Here is a 19,824-nt window from a genome sequence, read left to right on the forward strand (position 1 = left end):
ACCTGGAGCTGCTTAGGACAGCTCTGATGGCTGGAGCTGCAAAGAGATAGCTCAGCCCTGGAAGGAAAGTTTTTCTGACTGCTCTGGAGAGTCAGGTCTGGAATAGTTTCAGCAGGGAAGGGTATCCTGATTATTCAGGGAAGTCAGGCCTGGAGCTGCCAGGAGCTCTGCAGGGAAAGGTATTCTGACTGTTCAGGAGAGTCAGGCTATACCTGGTGTGATGGGGGATGGTCTCCTTGCAGGATATAGGAATCCTGCTCCTCTCCTGGAGAGCAGCTATAGCTGGGCTTTTCTCAGCCTCCACTTAAGGACTCTTCCTAGAAGAGCTCTGCTTCTTTGGACTAAGATGTTGCTTCATTTGCTTCACTCTGAAAAAGTGGAAACCCCTGTAAAAATGTAGCAATCTCCTCTGGCTCTGGAGAAAAGTATTACTTTTTCAGCTCTTTCAGCTCTCCCTTGCTCTGTCCACTGAGGGACATCTCAGCCAGGATCTTCTCTATGCCAATGAATGAAGATCTTTCACACCCACCCAAAACTCTTTTGAAAAAGAAATTTATTTGGGAAGAAGTCTAGGAGAGTAGCTGCATCTACCAGGATGGAGAGAACAGCTCTTTTTTTTTAACTGGCCAAGCAGGGCAGTTTATATAGGATGTCTTGGGGGTGGAGTCAACCAGTGATTGACTTGGGGCCCAGAGTTCTACTGTCCTGCTCTGTGATTGGTTGGTTTCACAAGTCATTTGGCCAGGAGCAAAGATGGCTCTGATCTGAGCCAAACTGTCTTTGTTTCACTGGCTTTACTTAGCTTTTTGATACTAATTCTAAGGCCAGGGCACATTTCTTTCACTGACTCTGATTCTAGGGACCAGGAATGTTTCTTTGGCACTAGTTTCAGAGTCAGGGCATGTTCCCTTGGTTCTGGGTTTGGGGATAAAGTGTTTATTTCTCTGACTCAGGTCTCAAACCCAGGCTATATTTCTTTCCCTGCTCCTGGGCCCCAGGGCCAGGGTTCTACTGTCTTGCTCTGTGATTGGTTGGTTTCACAAGTCAGTTGGCCAGGAGCAGAAATGGCTCTGATTTGAGCCAAACTGTGTTTCTTTTACTGACCTTATCTGAGCCATCTTTCCCTAGTTCTAAGCTCCAGGGTCAGGGTGGGTTTCTTTAGCCAGTCTCTTTTACTATAGTATATTGTTATAATTGTTCCATTTTTATTATTGTTTTTTATCTCTTACCATGACTAATTTGAAGATTAAAGCATAAGTCTACCTATTTGTCTATCTATCTGTCATCTATCTATCTGTCATCTATCTATCAATCAGTCAATCAGTCTATATATCTATCAACATCATCTATCTAATCTATCTACAGTACAACTGAAGACAGAATGTATCTTGAAGAATGTGGTGTTAGGCAATCTTGTTATATGAACATTATATTGTGTATTAACACAAACTAAGGTGTCTGACAACATCACTAGACAATATAATCTGGTATACATGGCCCATTGTTAATAAATTTTGTGCATGAGTTTACATAAAAGGTTTCTATGTTCTCTGTGGTTTCTGGTATCTACAGATGTTATTATTAGAATTGTTCCAACACAGGTCATAACCCATAGTAAACAGTAATGTAAACTTGTGGCTTGCTAATCAACTTTAAAAAAAATACTCATGGAGGTTAGAATAGAAAAATATAAGTATTCATGCCCATTGCTCACAGTTTGGTGATACTTTTGTTTCTACTGTGAATGTTCATACTACTGTACTATGTCATAGAGTAAAATTTTTTATAACTATACATGTGTGTGATGGTCATGTGTGTATGCATATGTATCTGGAAGCTGGAGACTGACATCATGAATTTTCCTCAATTGTTCTCTACTCTATTCTTTGAGGCAGGGCCTCTCAGTTGGACCTAAAGTTCACCAACATGGTGAGTTAATCTAGCCAGCTTACTCTGGGACTCCCTTGTCTCCAGTTCTGGTTACTTGAACTAAAGGCAGGATATCATGACCATCTGGAAGTTGTATGCACTAGGGATATGAACTCAGGTCTCTGCACTTGTGTGGCCAGCATTTTAATCACTGATCCATCTCTCAGCCCTGCAAAAGTTTAGTAAAGACTGTCATACAGACACTCTTGGGCATACCTCCTGATTCCTAAATTTATTTCTATTTTTTATTTGATGAAAAACATTTTCAGAGCAATAAATTATAGCACTGAGGGAAACATTCTTGATTTGTGAAAATGTGTCCCTTGAAGTTGTGAAGTATAGAATTTTCACTGTTGTTAATAACTAGCCTGTCAACGAAGTTTTCATTTGCTCCGTACATCAATTTACATAACAGTTTTCTTTTAAATTTGCAAGTGGTTAGGTTTATTTTTAGTTAGCTATTATGATTAAATTCCTAATGTTGTTACCTGTGGTCAGGTTGTATGCATCATGTTTGGAACTTTTCTGCTCTTTGGGAACCATTGAGATTTTATTTATGGACCAGAATATGCCCCGTTTGTCTAACAGTTGTGTATAAAATTTTATATCCTATGCTCATAAGATTAAAAAAAAATCAAATCTATTTAGTTTATTCCATTGATACAAACACCCAAATTCTCCATATATCTCTGTTTATTTATTCTCTCTGTTTGTTTATTTGTTGTTTGTTTATGTCTTTGATACAGAGCCTCATGTAACTCAGGCTAGCCACAAACATTGTACAGCCAATCGCCAAACTGGATTTAACTCCTGATGCTCCTGCTCAGTCTTCCAAGTACTAGGATTGCAGACTGAATCATCTGACAATCAATGAATGCCAGACTACTCATTGTATCTCAAACTAATTTCTGTTAAGGTCAAAGTCTTGTACATACGTTACTAAGATTCCTTTGTGTGTACATGATAAATGAGCAATAATTTAAACACATAAATGTCTATGTTGAATCATGGCTTCTTCTGAATTTTCATGTTTGTTTTAAAACTAAAATCCTTGGTTTTGTCCTTTTTTTGTCATTATTGCTGCATGAATCCTTCCTCTTTTTTTGTTTTTTTTTTTTACTTTTATGAACTTAGATATTTAGTTTAAAATTTGACGCTTTATTTTTCTTCTTTTAGTGATTTAGTGGTTATTCATCCAACACCCCTTTGCATGTCCATATCTTTTAAAGCAATGTCTAGCATGAGATGTATCATAATTCATCTTCCCCTTTATCTGTAACTAAAACACTTCCCTTCCTTCCCTGGCACTCTCCCCAGTTTTTGTTGATATTCAGAGTTTTAGATTTAGATTACCATATTTAAAAATTTTAAATATACATCTCATTTCAAATAAAGGACTCTCACAAAGGTAATACTCTTCTTGGAATTAATTATACTTTACCATTCCATGGTTTAGTGCTTCATTAGCTTATGGCTCTGAAACCAGGACCCATGGTTTCTGAGGGTTCAGTCCATGGCTCTTGGTTCCATGCCCTTTGGAGCAGTGGGGTGAGGGTGGGAAGATGTGGCAGAAAAGTATCTCAACTCTTGGCAACTGAAAGCAGAGGAATCGGAAGGGGCAGAGACAAGAGACTCCTAACAACCTGCCCTCAGTGACCTTCTTCCTTCTTCTAGACTAGACCTCACTGTCTAGAAGTTCTAGAACCTCTTCAAACAGTTCCTAACTCCCCCCAACAATCCATAAGCCTTCTTGGGGATACTTCACATCTAATCCATCCCACCAAGAAACAATCTGATAAACTGGCCATATCATTGTCCTCTCCCTGTGTTTTAAGAACTGCCCATCCCTGTAACACCTCATTCTCTGCCTGCCAGCCAGCTCCTAAACAACAATGTGGAGATTTATTATTATGAAATCCTGGCCTTAGCTTAGACTTGTTTTTAACTAGCTCTTATAACTTAAAATAACCTGTTTCTTTAATATATGTTCTATCACACAACACCCATCCTGCTTCCTCAGTGTCTCCTGGCATCCCCTGTGCTCCTAGATTTATCTCCTACTCTCTCTCTCTCTCTCTCTCTCTCTCTCTCTCTCTCACTGGAAGTCCCACCTATATCTCCTGCCTAGCTATTGGCTGATCAGCTCTTTATTAAACCAATCACAGCAATATATCTTCACATAATGCACAAATATTCCATAACATGTCACATTATCATTCGTCATTCTACAGAATTCTATTTTATCTGATATGTTGTGATCATATGGTACTCAGTGTAGAGTCTGTGCACTTCAGTGGAATTTATCTGTATTCTCCTGTCACTCCCAAAGACTTTTGTAAGATGCAACCATGGTCCTCAACTAAGAAATACCCATTACAGGAGTGTGTGTGTGTGTGTGTGTGTGTGTGTGTGTGTGTGCTTCATCCTGTTATATTTCACAGATACTTCACTTTTGTGGAAACTAATCCGTTGGCCATTTTCTAAAACTTTGTGTGATTGTGATTATTTTCAGAAATATAGAATTTTAAACTAAAAGATATATATATCTTTTATAAACAATGCTGTATGGCATTCAATTATAGTATGATATATATGAAAATTTTATAGGCATAAAAAAGCCCAAAATGCACACGTCTTGCCTTATTGTGACTTTTTTTTTATTACAATTGTCTGGAACTAAATCTACAATATCTCTGGGATATATTTACATAATTTTTAAGATTAAAAAATTAATTATATAATAATAGTTCCACTTTCCTACATATTGCTTGTGCAGAAGTCTAGACATAATTAACCAGAAAAAAAACCCAGCTTGTATCCTATTTTAACCTAGGCCAAGAGTTAATTTCTCAGGTGAAGGATATTACTACATAAGTCTTAAGCCCAGATTAATTTTAATCAAATGAAAGTATCAAGAGAACACATGCTTGATATTGATAATACAAGAAGAAGAAGAAGAAGAAGAAGAAGAAGAAGAAGAAGAAGAAGAAGAAGAAGAAGAAGTAAACAACCTGTGGTTTGTACTAATCTGTTAGGCACAAAAATCATGCAGTTCATTCATCTGTAAGAGAATGATCAGTCTCATTACTTCAAAATTCCCACTCCCACATACTGGAAATGTGGAAACAGACACCTGGCCACACTGCAGATAGTGCTTAAACTCTGAAAGGGCACATGATGTCTGCTGTGTTTCTGGCACTAAGAAAGGTGTACATACAGAACAAAAGGCTTTGAGACGACAATCAAAATTTACAAGTAACTGTTGAGAGACAAAACACAGGTATTCAAGGTAAGAGGCAGGCAGCATTCCCCTTGCATTTCATAGTATTCTAGAAACTGTGAGCAGATTCATTCCTAAACTACACCTTTTTAAAATTATTATTTATTTATCTTCTTAGTAAGCTTGTCCAGGAAAGGAGAACTGCCTACCTCTCGGCCCTCCCTGAACCCACGATCTCAGGCAGACAGACAGGGTCTGGCACAGACTATTCCAATCAAATGACAATATGTTAATGAAAAGAGTCTTCCGAGGTGCTCACTCTGCCACCTTTTGCATCAACTGGAGCCCACCTGGCAGACGTACTCAGAAGTGCCTGCCAACCTGTTTCCTGGCAGACTTTCTCCTCCCCCACATTCTATGTCTCCCACTTTCACTCACTTCCACTCAGAAATCATTTTCCCTGGGGCTGCAAGCTACAGCCACATCTGGTGTGCTGATTCCCCTGGTCTGGCACTTCATGGTTCATAACTGTCCTCTGAACTCTGGCTCGCACTGCTTTCTTTGCCTTGGTACCCACCCTGCCCCCACTCCTACCTCCAACCCCCATCACCTTGTCTCTAACACTGAACCAGGGACAGGGATGCAAGCAGGTCTTTAAAGAGGCAACATAATGCTCCTTACTGAGTTCCACTGCCACCCTGGAAGTGGGCACCTTATTTCAGACCTCACACAGCACACTGTTTTTCTCTTTCTCATAAGACTAGACTCTGGACTGCTTTGAGCAGGAGACCCTGGCTGATACATTTTGGTTTCCTCTGCCTGAACAGAGCCACTAGTTCATAGTAAGTGCCAGTAAATATTTGCTCAACAAATGTAAACTGAGGCTGGCTCACCCCTCTGCTGCTCTGTGTTCTGATATTCTGATTAAGTGTCCCCTGCTTCTGCTTGTCTAGGAGTCTGGGGTAGACACTTGAGCAGATTCACATTCAGCTTCTGATTCTTTTATTGCATTTTGGGAGATGGAAGGCCAGCTTAGAACTCTTGCTTTAACTCAGTGAAATTGGCTTGCTCTTACCACTGTATGGTCCAGTTAGTCCTATAACTGGATAGGGAAATTTTTATTTTATAATTATCTGGCTACAAGGTACTATTCAAAGTAAGTCTCTTGAATAGGCAAGGGGACTTTAGACTAGATGATGGTAGTTATGGAAAATGTAGAGAAAAAATTAATTGAGATATCTTGGTATACTAATTCATATTTGTTTTGTTTCTATTGTCCAATTGGTAGCCATCATGGGACTCCAGTATTACATTGCAATGACATTAAGAAACTACTCTACTGAAGCAAAAATATAATGAAAAAATATGCTACCTACCAGGAATAAATTATTTTAGTTTATGAAAATTTACAATAATATTTTGACTGATGTTTGTTTTATGGAATAGGTTCATAGCCCTACTTCAAGTATTAGAGACAATAACTATTTTCCATATCTTTTCTTGTTAGGCTGTGAAGTGGAGATTCTTGGTGTCAGACCAACTTACTGCCTAGAATATAAAACGGTCCCAACAGATATCAATTTTGCCGATGCAGTCAGTGGTGCTCTTGACTCATTAAAGTAAGTGTCCCAAATCTTTAGCCATAACATTGTTTTTCCTTGTTTTTCTTTTAACAAAGAGATTATGTGTGTGTATGTGTGTGTGCGCGCATTCATGTGCACACACACAGTGGATGTAGGTGTTTGCAGAGAGGAATTAGGTCCTGTGTAACTGGAGTTACAGGCAGTTGTGAGTCACCTGACATGGGTGCTGGGAACCAAACTCTGGTCCTCTGAAAGGGCAGCAAGCACTCTTGACCACTGGGCAATCTCTCCATTTCCTCTTCCTTCTTGGATGAACAGCAAGTCCTACAATGGTCTGAGAGAGCTGGACCTAGGTGTAATAATACCTCAGTGAGTTTTATGTAGTAATTGTTAGGTGAGATAAGTGGGTTGTAACTGTGAGCAGTGGCATTGTTTGCAAATGGTGAATGGGATGCTAGCAATCCCCAGGGCTGGAGGACCTTCTTCTGTTGTTAAACTATAGAGAAACCACATAAGTTCCAGAATTTTCATACTGATGATTTACTGAGCAGGTATATTTCAAAGACATCAGTAAGTGTTTGCATTAAGGAAGGATCTGTGACCAGATGTGTTTGGGGAAATTGCCTTTTCAACACTCTTGTTTGAAATGTACAAAGCACGTTTCGTATTAGAACAAGGAATGGTTTTGGTTTTGCTTAGTTGTTTGTTTGTTTGTTTTCCCTTGCATACAAACAATGACACAGAGTGTGAAACACGCAAGGCTTAGTTCCTCTCTCCTGAATAACACATAGGTCTGTCAGGGAACTGATTACTAAGTCAAAGATAAAGCCTCAAGTCAACTGGAAGCAGTCAGGTCTCCAAGATGGGGGGCCAGCTGGGAGTGTGCTTTAGAAATCAGGAATGAGGAGGTGTTGGGGGCTCCCGTTTCTAGAGCTGGACTTGAGGTTTTCTGAGGTCATCTTGGCTGCTGAATGGGTTTCCTAGTGGGGAGTCAGAGTAGAAGACACAGAATCAGAGTTTATAGATTGGGGCAGGACCTTCATCATTCCAAAAGAGCACAGTTTCCAGGCAGGAAGTGAGAGGCCATCCTTCCTAAATACAGTTCGTGAATCACCAGCACCAAACAGTGATGCCTGGCTATGACTGAGATCGTCTCTCACATAGACAACCAACTGTGTATTACATTCTAAACTACCTCAGGTACAGAGATGAGCAACTGGGTGAGATTACCTCCTAGTAACTCAAGTATCTACTTAGTAGTGGGGTCTTCCTCGTGGTGTGAGATCACCTCAGTGCAGAGGTGACTGACCATGGAGGCCACACTTGTACTTCTTTTTCTGCCCCAACCTTCAGAGTAAATGGTTGCCACTCCCACAGGACTATCAAAGGAGATAACAGGACCCCATCCCATGCTGATTTTCTGACCATTCTCCCTGTGGGAAATCTATAAAGAGGGGTCTTTGGGTTACAAGATGCTTTAGCATGATTGACAGGCTAAAGAGAAATTGGCTTCAAAATATTAAACATCAAGAAGAAACAAACTTGTTCGTGTCATTTGGTTCCGGTGGTATTTGCAGGGGCAGAGTTAACCTAAGCAGCTATTCTTCGTACAGTTTATATATTACGTGTGTTGTGTGTATTATGTGATGCTGCCTGCTACTTCATCTGCCTTTTTTATTTCTTGCCCACAAGAGCTAGAGAGCCATGTGCAAGCAGAGCTGGTATATTGTGTTGCTGTCTGGTTAATGCAAAGCAGACTGCCACAGCACACAGGGCAGATGAACAGTGCCAGAACTTCAGAATTCCGCTATGTCTACTCAATCTTACTTCCAATGTGTTCCAAACCCAAACGCTATCCATCTCTACATCCTACTGCCATGGGAGATAGGAGAGTTTGGATTGTAATTGTCACATAAATACCTCCAAGTAGTCGGACAGCCTGCTTATCTGTGTGTTTGCATATCTCTCATATTTATCTTGTGTTTGGCACTGAATGGACTCTCTTTGTACCCAACCCACGGGTCACAGCAAAATAGCAAGCAAGGAGTACCATGAGAGCTCCAGGCTAGTGATCGTCAATTTAAACAGACATTCTCATTTTCATAACACCAGATTGCTGGAGGAATAAAAATTGGGTTCTATTTCCTCTAGAGAAGTATTGGCTTTGTGGTTTTTTTTTCCTTTTGTTTTTCTTTGTCAAGCAACATGGCAAAGGTAATAGGAGAAGCATCTTTATCTTGGAAACAGGTAAGATTTTCTGATTGTTGCTATAGTTCCTGGTGATAGTGGTGGTTGTATGTTTACATTTGGTAAAGGGATTGGACTCCTCTAGAGAGAAAAGGCCACAAAGAGCTGAAGTCCGTACAGTTACCTCAGACTAGGCTTCCATATGGTATGGTCTGGTGCTCCATGTTGCCCAACTCAATACCATTCATGTGCTGGGTAGTCTAGGTGCATGGTCTTGAACTCTATAGACCAGTGTTTTTCAACCTTCCTAATGCTGCAACCCTTTAATACAGCTCCTTATGTTGTGGTGACCCCAATCATAAAATTATTTTCATTGCTACTTCATAACTATAATTTTGCTACTGTAATGAGTCACAATGTAAATATATGATATGCAACTCTTTTTTAAAGATTTATTTATTAGGTATATAGCATGTATGACTGCAGGCCAGAAGAGGGCACCAGATCTCATTACAGATGGTTGTGAGCCACCATGTAGTTGCTGAGAATTGAACTCAGGACCTTTGGAAGAAAAGCCAGTGCTCTTAACCTCTGAGCCATCTCTCCAGCTCCTGATATGCAACTCTTGAAGAGGTTATGACCCACAGGTTGAGAACTGCTGCCATTCACACAGTCTGCAATCTAGATGATGCCTTTGGGTTTTGACAGTACAGACCTGGGCAGGACTGAACAAGGATAATGCTCTTGGGGTTGGGTGGCAGGGTCTTCATACTGCCAAAGTTAACCAGTAAGCTAGAAACAACCTCTTAAATAGTAGATAGAAAGATCATTTCTAACATGATCCAAGTCCTTTCTGTTTATGGACTGACAGAGAAGAGTAGAGATGCAAACTCCTGCTTGTCATCTCTAAGCTAGGTAGTATTTGGAATGAGAGAGAAAGGAAAGACCAGATGATACTCCTTGAGGAAGGCAGTGAGGATGACCTGGGTCCTCTTCCAGGAACAACAACAACCAAAAAAAAAAAAAAAAAAGGAAACACTCTCTTCAACTTTCACTTCCTTCTTACAAAGCAGACCAAAGACTAATGTTTGTAAGTCAATACTTTTATTCATACAAAAATCAAATCTGTCCTCTTCAGGAATGAATTGGTCAATAGTCTTAGCCAGATTAGAACAATCTAGAGCAATCAAGATTGCTTTGCATGTAAGAGCTTGTGCATGAGCGTGTGCATATGGCACAAAGGAATCTAATTCTTGTGGTAGGTGTGTTTAGGCAAAGCTGTGGCACTTAGGTTCTTTTGGTTTTCTGTATCTCAAATTCCTAATTATAATTTGAGGAGCATTTGAGAAGTCACACACACACAAGTGTGCAAACATACACACACACATTGCACTGAATCTGTCTTGTGCACAGTGTTCAACTGCCTTTCAGAGAGAATGGACATGGGACAGATATGACAGAACCTAAGAGAGGTCATTAAGACTTTGCCATGCATTCGTACCCAGGGGTGTTTCAGCAGGAGTCCAGACAAATCAAGGGGCTTCACGTGTCCAGACAGGAAGAGATGAGCCTGCACTTGAGTTTGACCTGGGCATTGCCTTGCACTGCCATATCCTTGTAAGATGTTACCTTTGAATTTCGATGACTTTTTTGCATATAAAAAGATTAAAGAAAAGGTATCATTTTTAATATCAATAGCATTGGGACAAAGGGCTTCATTTACATGAACCTATGTTGCTCTTTATCTACCGTGTTACATAGGCGCTATCTCTCCTCATCTGTCCTTGTTTGATTTTTCTGTTGCTGTAATAAACCTTATGACCAAAAGCAATCTGAGGAGAAAAGGGTTTATTTTAGTCAACAGTTATCATCATCATGAGATGTCTAGGCAGGAACTCAAATAGCATCCTGGATGCAGGAACCGAAGCAAGGACCATAGAGGAACATTGTTTCCTGGCTTGCTCAGCTACCTTTCTTACGTAGCCCAGGCCCACATGCCAGGGATGGTACCAGCCATAGCGGGCTGGCCTTTTCCTATATCAAACCAGCAATCAAGAAAATGGCTTACAGACATGCCCATAGGCCAATCTGATCTCTTCAACTCAGGTTCCCTCCTTGCAGATGTGTCTAGGTCTGTGTCAAGTTGACAAATTTTAATTAGGACACTATCTCATTAAAACATCGCTGACTATTGAAGGCTAACTGCCTTCTCTTGACCTTACAAGCTCTTAGGGTAGAGATTCAGTACCCACCTCTTTTGAAAGAGGCTTAGGTGGGCTAGGCTTCCTCCCCTATGTGTGAACTGACTGAAATATGGCTCCTTAATCCTATAACTTGGTCCATACTCACATCTCTATGGTGCCTTGAAGGAAGAACCAGAGAGATAGAGGAGGTTGGAAATCATCCTCTCTGAGCCCATCCCGGGGCTGGGACTCTTGCAGGTTGGAGGAATGTGTGGTGCTTTGAATGAAATGCCCCCATATACAGCTGGAAATTTTCCTGGTCCCACCCAGCCCCGCAGTCCCATAGCCACTTATAAAATAATCACCCAGAGGCTTATATTAATTACCAGCTGTATGGCCTATGGCAGGCTTCTTGCCAGCTAGCTCTTACATCTTAAATTAACCCATTTCTATTAACCTGTGAATCACCACATGTTCTGTGGCTTTACCTGCGTCCCCTTCCATGTTGCTCCTTGGGCAGCGGTTCAGCATCTCTCCTGGATTTTCCCACCTGGCTCCATCCTGCCCTGCCATAGGCCAACGCAGCTTGACGTATCAACCAATCCGAGCAACACATATTCACAGCATACAGAAAGACATCCCACAGCACCCATAGGCTCATATATTTGAATGTTCGGTCCCCACTTGGTTGAACTGTGTTTGGGGGAGGGATTAGGAAGGGTGGCATTTTTGGTAGAGGTGTGTCACTGGAGGTTTCAAAAGTCAATGCCACCCCAACTCTTTCTCTCTCTCCCTCTCTCTCTCTCTCTCTCTCTCTCTCTCTCTCTTTCTTCCTTCCTTCCTCCCTCTCTCTGCTTCCTGTGTGTTAGATATAAGCCCTCAACTATTGCTAAAGTGCCATGCCTGCCTGACAGCTGCCATGTTTCCTGCCATGATGGTCATAGCCTCATCCTCTGACACTGTAAGCAAGCCCCAAAGTTGTGTCTGTTGGGGCCCCCTTGCCATGGTGCCTCTTTGTAGCAATTTAACAGTAACTGTGACAAGGAGGTATGCAGCTTTGTGCATTCAGCAGCATCCAGTCCCACTCACTGGTGCTTCCTGAGCCCTGTCATCACACGTAAGGACTCAGCAAGGCAAGGTCCCTGTACACAATGCCACCCCCCCCTTCCAAAACACAAAGCAGTTCATGGTCAATATCTCTTGATATCTCTGTTTGGAAATTCTGTTTGCAAGAGGTTCATGGTTCAGTGAGGAAAAAAAATGTATCTGGTGCTAAAGACTAGATAGACTTAAAGAATAATTTGTGGAGTAAGATAAGAGGGATCATCAGGAGGTAGACAGTGAGTCCTGGCTTCACAGAGGAGATAGTAACTGCTTCCAACGTGGTGCCCAAAGCAGATTGTTCATGCGGCCTGGTCAAGGAGGCTCTAGAATCCAGGCCTGGTAGTACAAGCCCATAATTCCAGCTTTGCTGAGCCAGAAGGTTCACAGGTTCAAGTCCTGTCTGGGCCACGGAGTGAGCTCAAGGCCAGTCTGGAAAACCTAGTGAGACCCTGCCCCAAAATAGTAAGAAAGGGCTGGGAGGTATCATAGTGATAAAGTACCTGCCAATCATCCTGAATGCCATCCGAGGTTAATGGTCAGAACTGACCAGAACAGCACCACACAACAGACAGCATAGAACAGCAAAGAAAGAGCAGTGGATAGCAGCAGTGCTCACAAGCAATGGTGTCTGTTGGACACAACTGCAGGGGAGCTCCTATGGCAACTCTGAATCTCAGAACCCCAGCCACCGATGAGGTTAATGAAGGAATAGATGGATGACGAGAGAATTCTGGCCACCTGGGAAAGGAAGCCAGGTCAAGGGTTTTGGCTGGGTCCCTGCTCTCTATGGGCAGACTAAGAAGAGTGGAGATGCTTGCTGTCACTCAGTAGGGATCAAATTCTCCTCCATGCTAAACCTGCACACTCCAGCAAAGTAAGGAAGACATACCCGAAAGGAGACATTTATTTCCCCCTTCCTCCTCCCCTCTCTCCCTCCCTCCCTTCTTCCCTCCCTCCCTTCCCCTTCCTCCCTTTTTGCTATGTGTCCAGTACTACACCAACAGCTCACTTAGCATCCCAATGGCAGTGCATTAGTTACTTTCCTGTTGTGTAATAAAACAAAATGAGCAAGGCGACTTACCGAAGAAAGACTTTATTTGGGCTCATGGTTCCGTACAGTCAGAGTCCATAATGGCATCAGGCGTGGAGTAGGAAGCTGGGAGCTGAGAGTGCATATTTCAACCACTGCCATGAAGCGGAGAGAGAGGAGACTGAAAACAGGTAACACACTTCCTCCCCACACCCCGAAACCTCCCTCAACAGCACCTTCAGCCGTGGCCAAGGGCTCAAATGCATGAGACTACAGGGGACATTTCTCACTCCAATCACTGCTGCTAGGCTTCCCACACAGGGCAGGCGAGGTGTAGAGATACTGTTGCCATTCATTTGAGACATCGTCTTCATTGAGAAGAGAATCCAGGATCTGAAAGCATATTTGTGCTCCTGTCAAAAGTTAATTTTCACAATGAAATCAGCCATGTAGTATTCCATCACTTATGAGGATTCTGCCAAGATTTCAACCCAATTTGCTCCTGAAGGAGTGGGAATAACAAGGTGGTTAGAAGGAGAATATGAGAAACACATAGCTAAAAACAAAGGAAGCTGAGGAATGATGAGATGTGGCTATTCATACATGGAGAAATATCACTAATACTGAGAATAATCAAACTATAACTTCAGGGTTGTTTCCTCCATCAGAAAATTCAAATTTGACTTTTTATCAGGTTTCTGCTAGCTAGCAGCTAAGTTTACGGAACCTGAATGCTAACCACGAATGAAATGTGGTGACTTTTAAGAAAGTGTATGGGACAGTGTTCCAAGATGATACTGAAGGATCACACTGTCATTTCAGGGCTCTTCTTTCTAAATATTAAATCATCTTTCTTAACAGTCAATAACTAACCATACTTATAAATTGCTTCCATTTGTCTGTGCCCACTTCCTCTCTCTTCCCAGCCTACTTCAGTAAGAAAAATGCATATGACATTATGAACTCCTTATATTGCAAAGCAATCTAGACAGAATTATAAGGTGAAGGGAGACTAGGGTGTCCCTGAAACTCTAGGGTTGGAGGCCCCCTGCAGCTTTCTGGGAACTGGGTTTGATGGCCACATGTCCTTCTGGCATGGTTCCTGAACCTCAAAGCTGTAAATGGCCAACAGCAGACACGCAGGCATTTCTATCCAACTTGCCTCACCCAACCTCATAACAAATGAGCTGACCTGTGATAGAGACCAGACCCACATCGGAAACAGCTGGCTACCAAGAATTTATCTGCTAAACTCCAAACAGGCAGGAACTGTCAGCCCTGGGAGACTTCAGTCCCTAATGAATCAATGCAACCTTAGCACAGAAACCTCTCGCGTGTGTATTCCTTGTAACACAAGCACCCCAAATCACATGTTCCTGGCATCTAAGGTTGACAGCTTCCTGAAACAATGCCATCAGGTAAATTGTGACACTCTCCAGCTTTCTGACCACATGGAGATTTTCAAATGTGATAAACAGCCTTGGAGAAACCAGCCTATATTACAGTGCACTACAAATACGCTGCAATACAGTGGGTATTAAAATAAAGAGAGCTGGGTGTATTTCATTAAACTCCAATACCACAGTAAACCTCACTTTATTAAGACACCAATGCATTAAGTGGGATTTCCCACCATATCTAGGGCCAGTGCTGGAAGTGTGGACCCCTAAACAGATGATATAGTGCATGAACCAGCACATCTGGAATATCTAAGGGGCCAGTCCATAAAGCAGATAAATGTGGAGGCTTATCTCCAGGACAGGTTTTATGGAAATCGTCCATTGTGTTCAGATGTAGTGATGGAGGAAGAGGCCAGAGCCCTCCCAGTTATGGACCATGAGCGAGTTTCAGCATATGGATGAAAATCATATTGCCTAGTACTGACTTCTCCCTACCACCTACACACTATGAGGACCTAGAGGGACCTTTTGTGCCTGACTGTGTACAGATGCACAGGAGGTTTGAATTAGTCATCCTCACATTAGAGAGTATGAATAATGATCATACCATTTGTGAGAAAAATCTAAATACTAATATAACCCAATCCATACTGTGGAGGAGGGTGGCAATGGGGCTTATTACTGAACGGTCAGTTTGTTTTCTTCTAAAAAGAGAAAAGAACATCTGACTAACAATTTCACTTTGCTTGAAACCAAAGTTTCCTCAGAGCTGTTAATGATAGGCACCCCAGAATGTTCAATAGAACATAACGGCATCACTAAAGGGTGCTGACCAAAAAGAGGGTACCAGGCAGAGAATACTCTTGAATCTCTCCCCCAGTTTAGAAGATGGAGTAGATGTGGATAGACTTTCTTTCAAAGGCCCAGTTTACATTTCCAAGTTCCAGTTGTGTCTCAGAGATCTGCCAGGGAGTGAGACACTTCTAGAACCTTCCAAAGTCTACTTCTTCATGTGCAAATCTGGAAATGCTCTTTTGTGAGGACAGTTGTCCCAATAGCTCCAGGCCTGAAAACAAAGTCAACCCACCCACACAGAGCACCTGGGTGACAATGATGGTGTCTTCTGGTGTTACTTTTGCCCTTTCTCAGGGAGTTGGTAAGGTGTCATAAAACACCAGGAATTTCTAAAGTTCACTCAGGCTGGGTGGAATGGTTCCCCTTTGTCATGGGCTGTTGACAGATGCTGCAACCAACACAAAACCCAGCCACCGTCAAAAGCCCACTTAGCAGGTACTTGTTACTATACACTTAGCTGACAACTGTAGTGTGTTTACTGTGTGCCAAATGCTAAGCTTGAGCTGAGAGACATGGAGAATGAATCCTCATTCCTGATGTGAAGGAATCTCTAGTTTAGAGGGCGAAAGTATACCTAAAAGGGCCCAGAAGAGAGCAGACAGTCATGGGAGCATGGTGCCATGCGCCAGGGCCACCTGATTGAGCCTCAGGACACCAGAGGAAGCTTCCTGGAGGAGGTGACGACTTCCACAGATCTGAAAGAAGACTGGGTACCGTGTGACTCTGACCAGGGAAACCAGGCTCTCTAAGCATCATGAGGATGCTTCTCTCTAGGGGGACAGCAAGACCCAAGGTGCTAGCAGCCCCGAGATCACACTCTTCCATTGCTCATGCTGGGAAGACCATTTTAAGGGAAAACATGATGTGTGACTATGTGTCTGTGTGTCTGTGTCTATATACAGATGTGCCTAAAGCAGCCTTTTTCAAGAGAAATAAGGCAAATAGACGAGGATGTTAATACTTCCTCTTCTACAGGTCCAAGCAGGAAGAAAAAAAAAAAGATCACCTTTCATTTCTTTTCCATCCACTCATCTGGAGGCCATCTTTACCACCATCAATACCACTCCAGTCTATTTTGGGTGCTTGATGGGAAGATAGGCAAAGCCAGAGCTTGGAGAGGGGACGTCACAGTGGAAAGTGTTGTGTGAAGGACGAGAGAATGTTTCCTGGAATTATCTTCCCCCTCCCCATAAGCTATTCACTCTTCCTTATATCACTAGCTTCTGGCCATCCTTAGATCAGCATTGGGGGTTAAATGGTTTGGATTTTCACCATCAGTGCTGACCCTGGGTTTTTTGTTTTTTGTTTTTGTTTTTGTTTTTGTTTTTTTTGAGTTTATAAATGTACAGTTACTTTTGGGATTTACTCTGTGTCTATAGGAGAGCTAGCCTGTCACACATAGCCCCTGGCTGGTGGGTGTGTCTGAAGATGGTAGATCCCAAGGATTAATCTACTGACAGCGACAAAGTGGCTGTGGTTTCACTACTGTTGATATTCTTGTCAGTCAGACCCACAGTCTAGCATTTTATTAGGACTCCCTTCAAGTCCACTAATAACTTTACGGTAGTTATTTAAAGAATTGCCTCCACTTCCCTGACCTTCCAGTTCCAGCAGGTGATAAGAAGGGCCTCATACAACATCTTTCTGTGTTTGTGGACATGAAAAGCAATACAGTCTGGCCAGAAGAAGAGGTGACCAATAAAAGCACTCTTCAAATCTTGCCACCAAGCCGCTCAGGACTAGAAACCTTGAGTTCAGTATCTACCTACCTTGTTTATGTGGACATGTGGGTTGTGACTGGTCTACTAGGCAGGTCCGCTTGGGGGTTCTCACACCTTCACAGGGGGTCAGTGGGTCATGAGGGGGCAAGCTGCCAGAGGTCTCCTTCAAGTGTGGTCATCTTACTCTGTTCCCTCCAGGAGTGGCCGAGCCGATCTAGCAGCCATATACTATGAGCGCATCGATGTGGAAGGTCACCACTATGGCCCCTCATCGCCTCAGCGAAAAGATGCCCTCAGAGCTGTGGACAATGTGCTGAAGTACATGATCCAGTGGATCCAGGTGACCCAAAGCAAGGGCAACTGATCTGGCATTTTCCCCTGTCATCTCTTATCATCTCCATGACTGCCGCTCCTTCATACTTTCTTCAACAGTTTCTTTACTAGGCCAGTGCAAGGCTCTCTTTTCTTCACATAGCACTTTTTAGGGCACCAAGAGACTCCTTATTCCATAGGTAGTCAGTGGGATTTAATTCATCTAGATGTGTGTTTTTGCCTGGCTTGACTAGAGAGCTGGCCTGGTTTGTAGTAATACTAGTAAGTCTATTGACCAATTTAACCTGGACATGGCGGTTAAATGTGGGTTCCAACTTTAACAGTCTCTGTTCTCCTTTAATCAATAGCTTAAAAACACTTCTTTACAAGAATGTTTGTGTGAAAGGATCTTTCTTCAATCACTGTGGTGACTGCTCGTGTCCACCCCACAGGAACGAGGCCTGCAGGATGACCTAAATGTCATCATTTTCTCAGACCACGGGATGACTGACATCTTCTGGATGGATAAAGTGATTGAGCTGAGCAAGTACATCAGCCTGGATGACCTGCAGCAGGTGAAGGACAGAGGGCCCGTTGTGAGCCTGTGGCCAGCCCCTGGAAAACACTCTGAGGCAAGATACACCATGGTGGACGGGAGGTGACCTGGCCCCACTGGCCACTCATTTATGCTTTGTCTTATTCCTAGAGTTTTCATAGTGAACTATGTGACAGGGTAGATGCATAGACTTTGGGATCAGATGACTGAGCTTGCCGTTCACTTACCAAGTGACCTTTATAAAGGCCATTCATTTTCTATGTTTGTTTATTCTATACCAGTATCTACCTCCACTGAATTTAATAAAAATTCAAAGAGCTAAACGAGACTCCATACTTTGCAAATGCCTGGCACGTGTCAGCATGCCCTTATTAGGGCTCGTTTATTGTTGGACAAACTATGGAGGGGGCTGCTGGAGGTGAGCTCTTCAGAGTGAAGCTGCCTCTCTATCTGCAACCTATTCTTTTTCACCAGGGGGCTGGAGATATAAAGCTGACTAAAGAAGACAGCACAGGCCACATGTGTAACAGTGGGTCAGCCCCTGACTTTACGGTCACACCTCCTAGGTTCTGATCCCAGCTCTGTTATCAACTGTGTACAAGGGAATGGCGAGTCCGGCCCTTCTGCCTTCCACACGGAAACACGGCAATGGACGCTATCCTCAAACCCATGGGAGTACACAGAAACAGGCTGAGATCACAGCCAAGACTATATATGTGCCACTCAGGAAGACCATCAAACAAGAGGGTGCCTAGGAGGGTGTGGTCAACTTCCCACAGTGTGCAGACAAGGAACGAAACTCCCCTTCAGGAACTCAGTACCCTATGTTCACCCTCTCAAAAAAAAATAATGAGGGATGGCAGGGGATGGTAAGAATAAGGAGGATTGAGTGCCACTCTTGGCTGACAACGGAGTGCTCATGTTGCTTCCTTGCCTCCCAGTGCATGGATGCAGCATCTGTCCACTCCCAGGGGAGCTGACGTGGGCCAGGAAGCATCTGTGTTTCTCAGTGGAGGGGACAACGCCAGCCACAGGGGAGCCAGGAGGAGCCAGGGAGCCGCTGCCTCCCTTCCTCCTCATAGCTACAGAACTGTTGCCCCTGAACATTAGCCAGAGGGTCCTGGTGGAAGCGATGGTCCTTTGGCCCAGAGGCAGCGCCGCCACTACCTTGCTTGCCCTGATTTGAGGTCTGTCAAGGATACCACCGCTCTCTCACCATTCACTAGGGAAATGCTCCCCCTCCCCGCCACCGCCATGTTTTTCCTTGAGCTCCATAGCCAGGAAACGAAGTTTACAGTGTCCCAGCAACTCCCCAAATACGAAAACGGAAAGAATATGTTACACGTTGGCAGGTTCTTGGGAAGCAACTCCCTCTTCCTGGCAAGGAAGAGCATCTTTGTCTCCAATTTGGCACTTAGGCATGTGACATCTCCAGAATGCTTGGGCATCAACACTCACAGAGCTGAGAAGAGCATCTTCCAGGAGGATGCGCACCCCAAACACTGTAGTCAGCCAATAGCAGTTGGTAATGCTTCAAAAGTGGGGGCTGTGTTTGGTGACAGTCATGTCATGTGAGGGTCACAGCAATCTGCAGGACCTGCTCTGTAACAGCGGGTTTTTCACAGATTCGAAATAATTCTGCATACGTCGTTTTTAATCAAGTAGGAGAGGTTAATTCATGGAGCTATGAACAACTTTCTGTTCAGCAGCCCGAAGACTGTTTTTAGGGTGTGAGTGAATAAAC

At 43.1% G+C, this 19,824-nt stretch overlaps 1 protein-coding gene across 3 annotated transcripts in view; it reads left to right on the forward strand.

The window, feature by feature from the left end:
• The window catches only part of Enpp6 (ectonucleotide pyrophosphatase/phosphodiesterase 6), a 96,948-nt gene that overhangs the window by 52,876 nt on the left and 24,248 nt on the right, over nt 1-19,824 (forward strand). For all 3 annotated transcript variants that reach the window (XM_036166837.1, XM_036166838.1, XM_036166839.1), the window contains 3 exons: nt 6,657-6,768; nt 17,411-17,552; nt 17,977-18,156. In XM_036166837.1, coding sequence (XP_036022730.1) covers nt 6,657-6,768; nt 17,411-17,552; nt 17,977-18,156 — 434 coding nt within the window. The remainder of the gene's footprint in view (nt 1-6,656; nt 6,769-17,410; nt 17,553-17,976; nt 18,157-19,824) is intronic.

Source organism: Onychomys torridus, chromosome 17 (genome assembly GCF_903995425.1).
Source record: "Onychomys torridus chromosome 17, mOncTor1.1, whole genome shotgun sequence".
In the NCBI taxonomy this organism is placed as follows: Eukaryota; Metazoa; Chordata; class Mammalia; order Rodentia; family Cricetidae; genus Onychomys; species Onychomys torridus.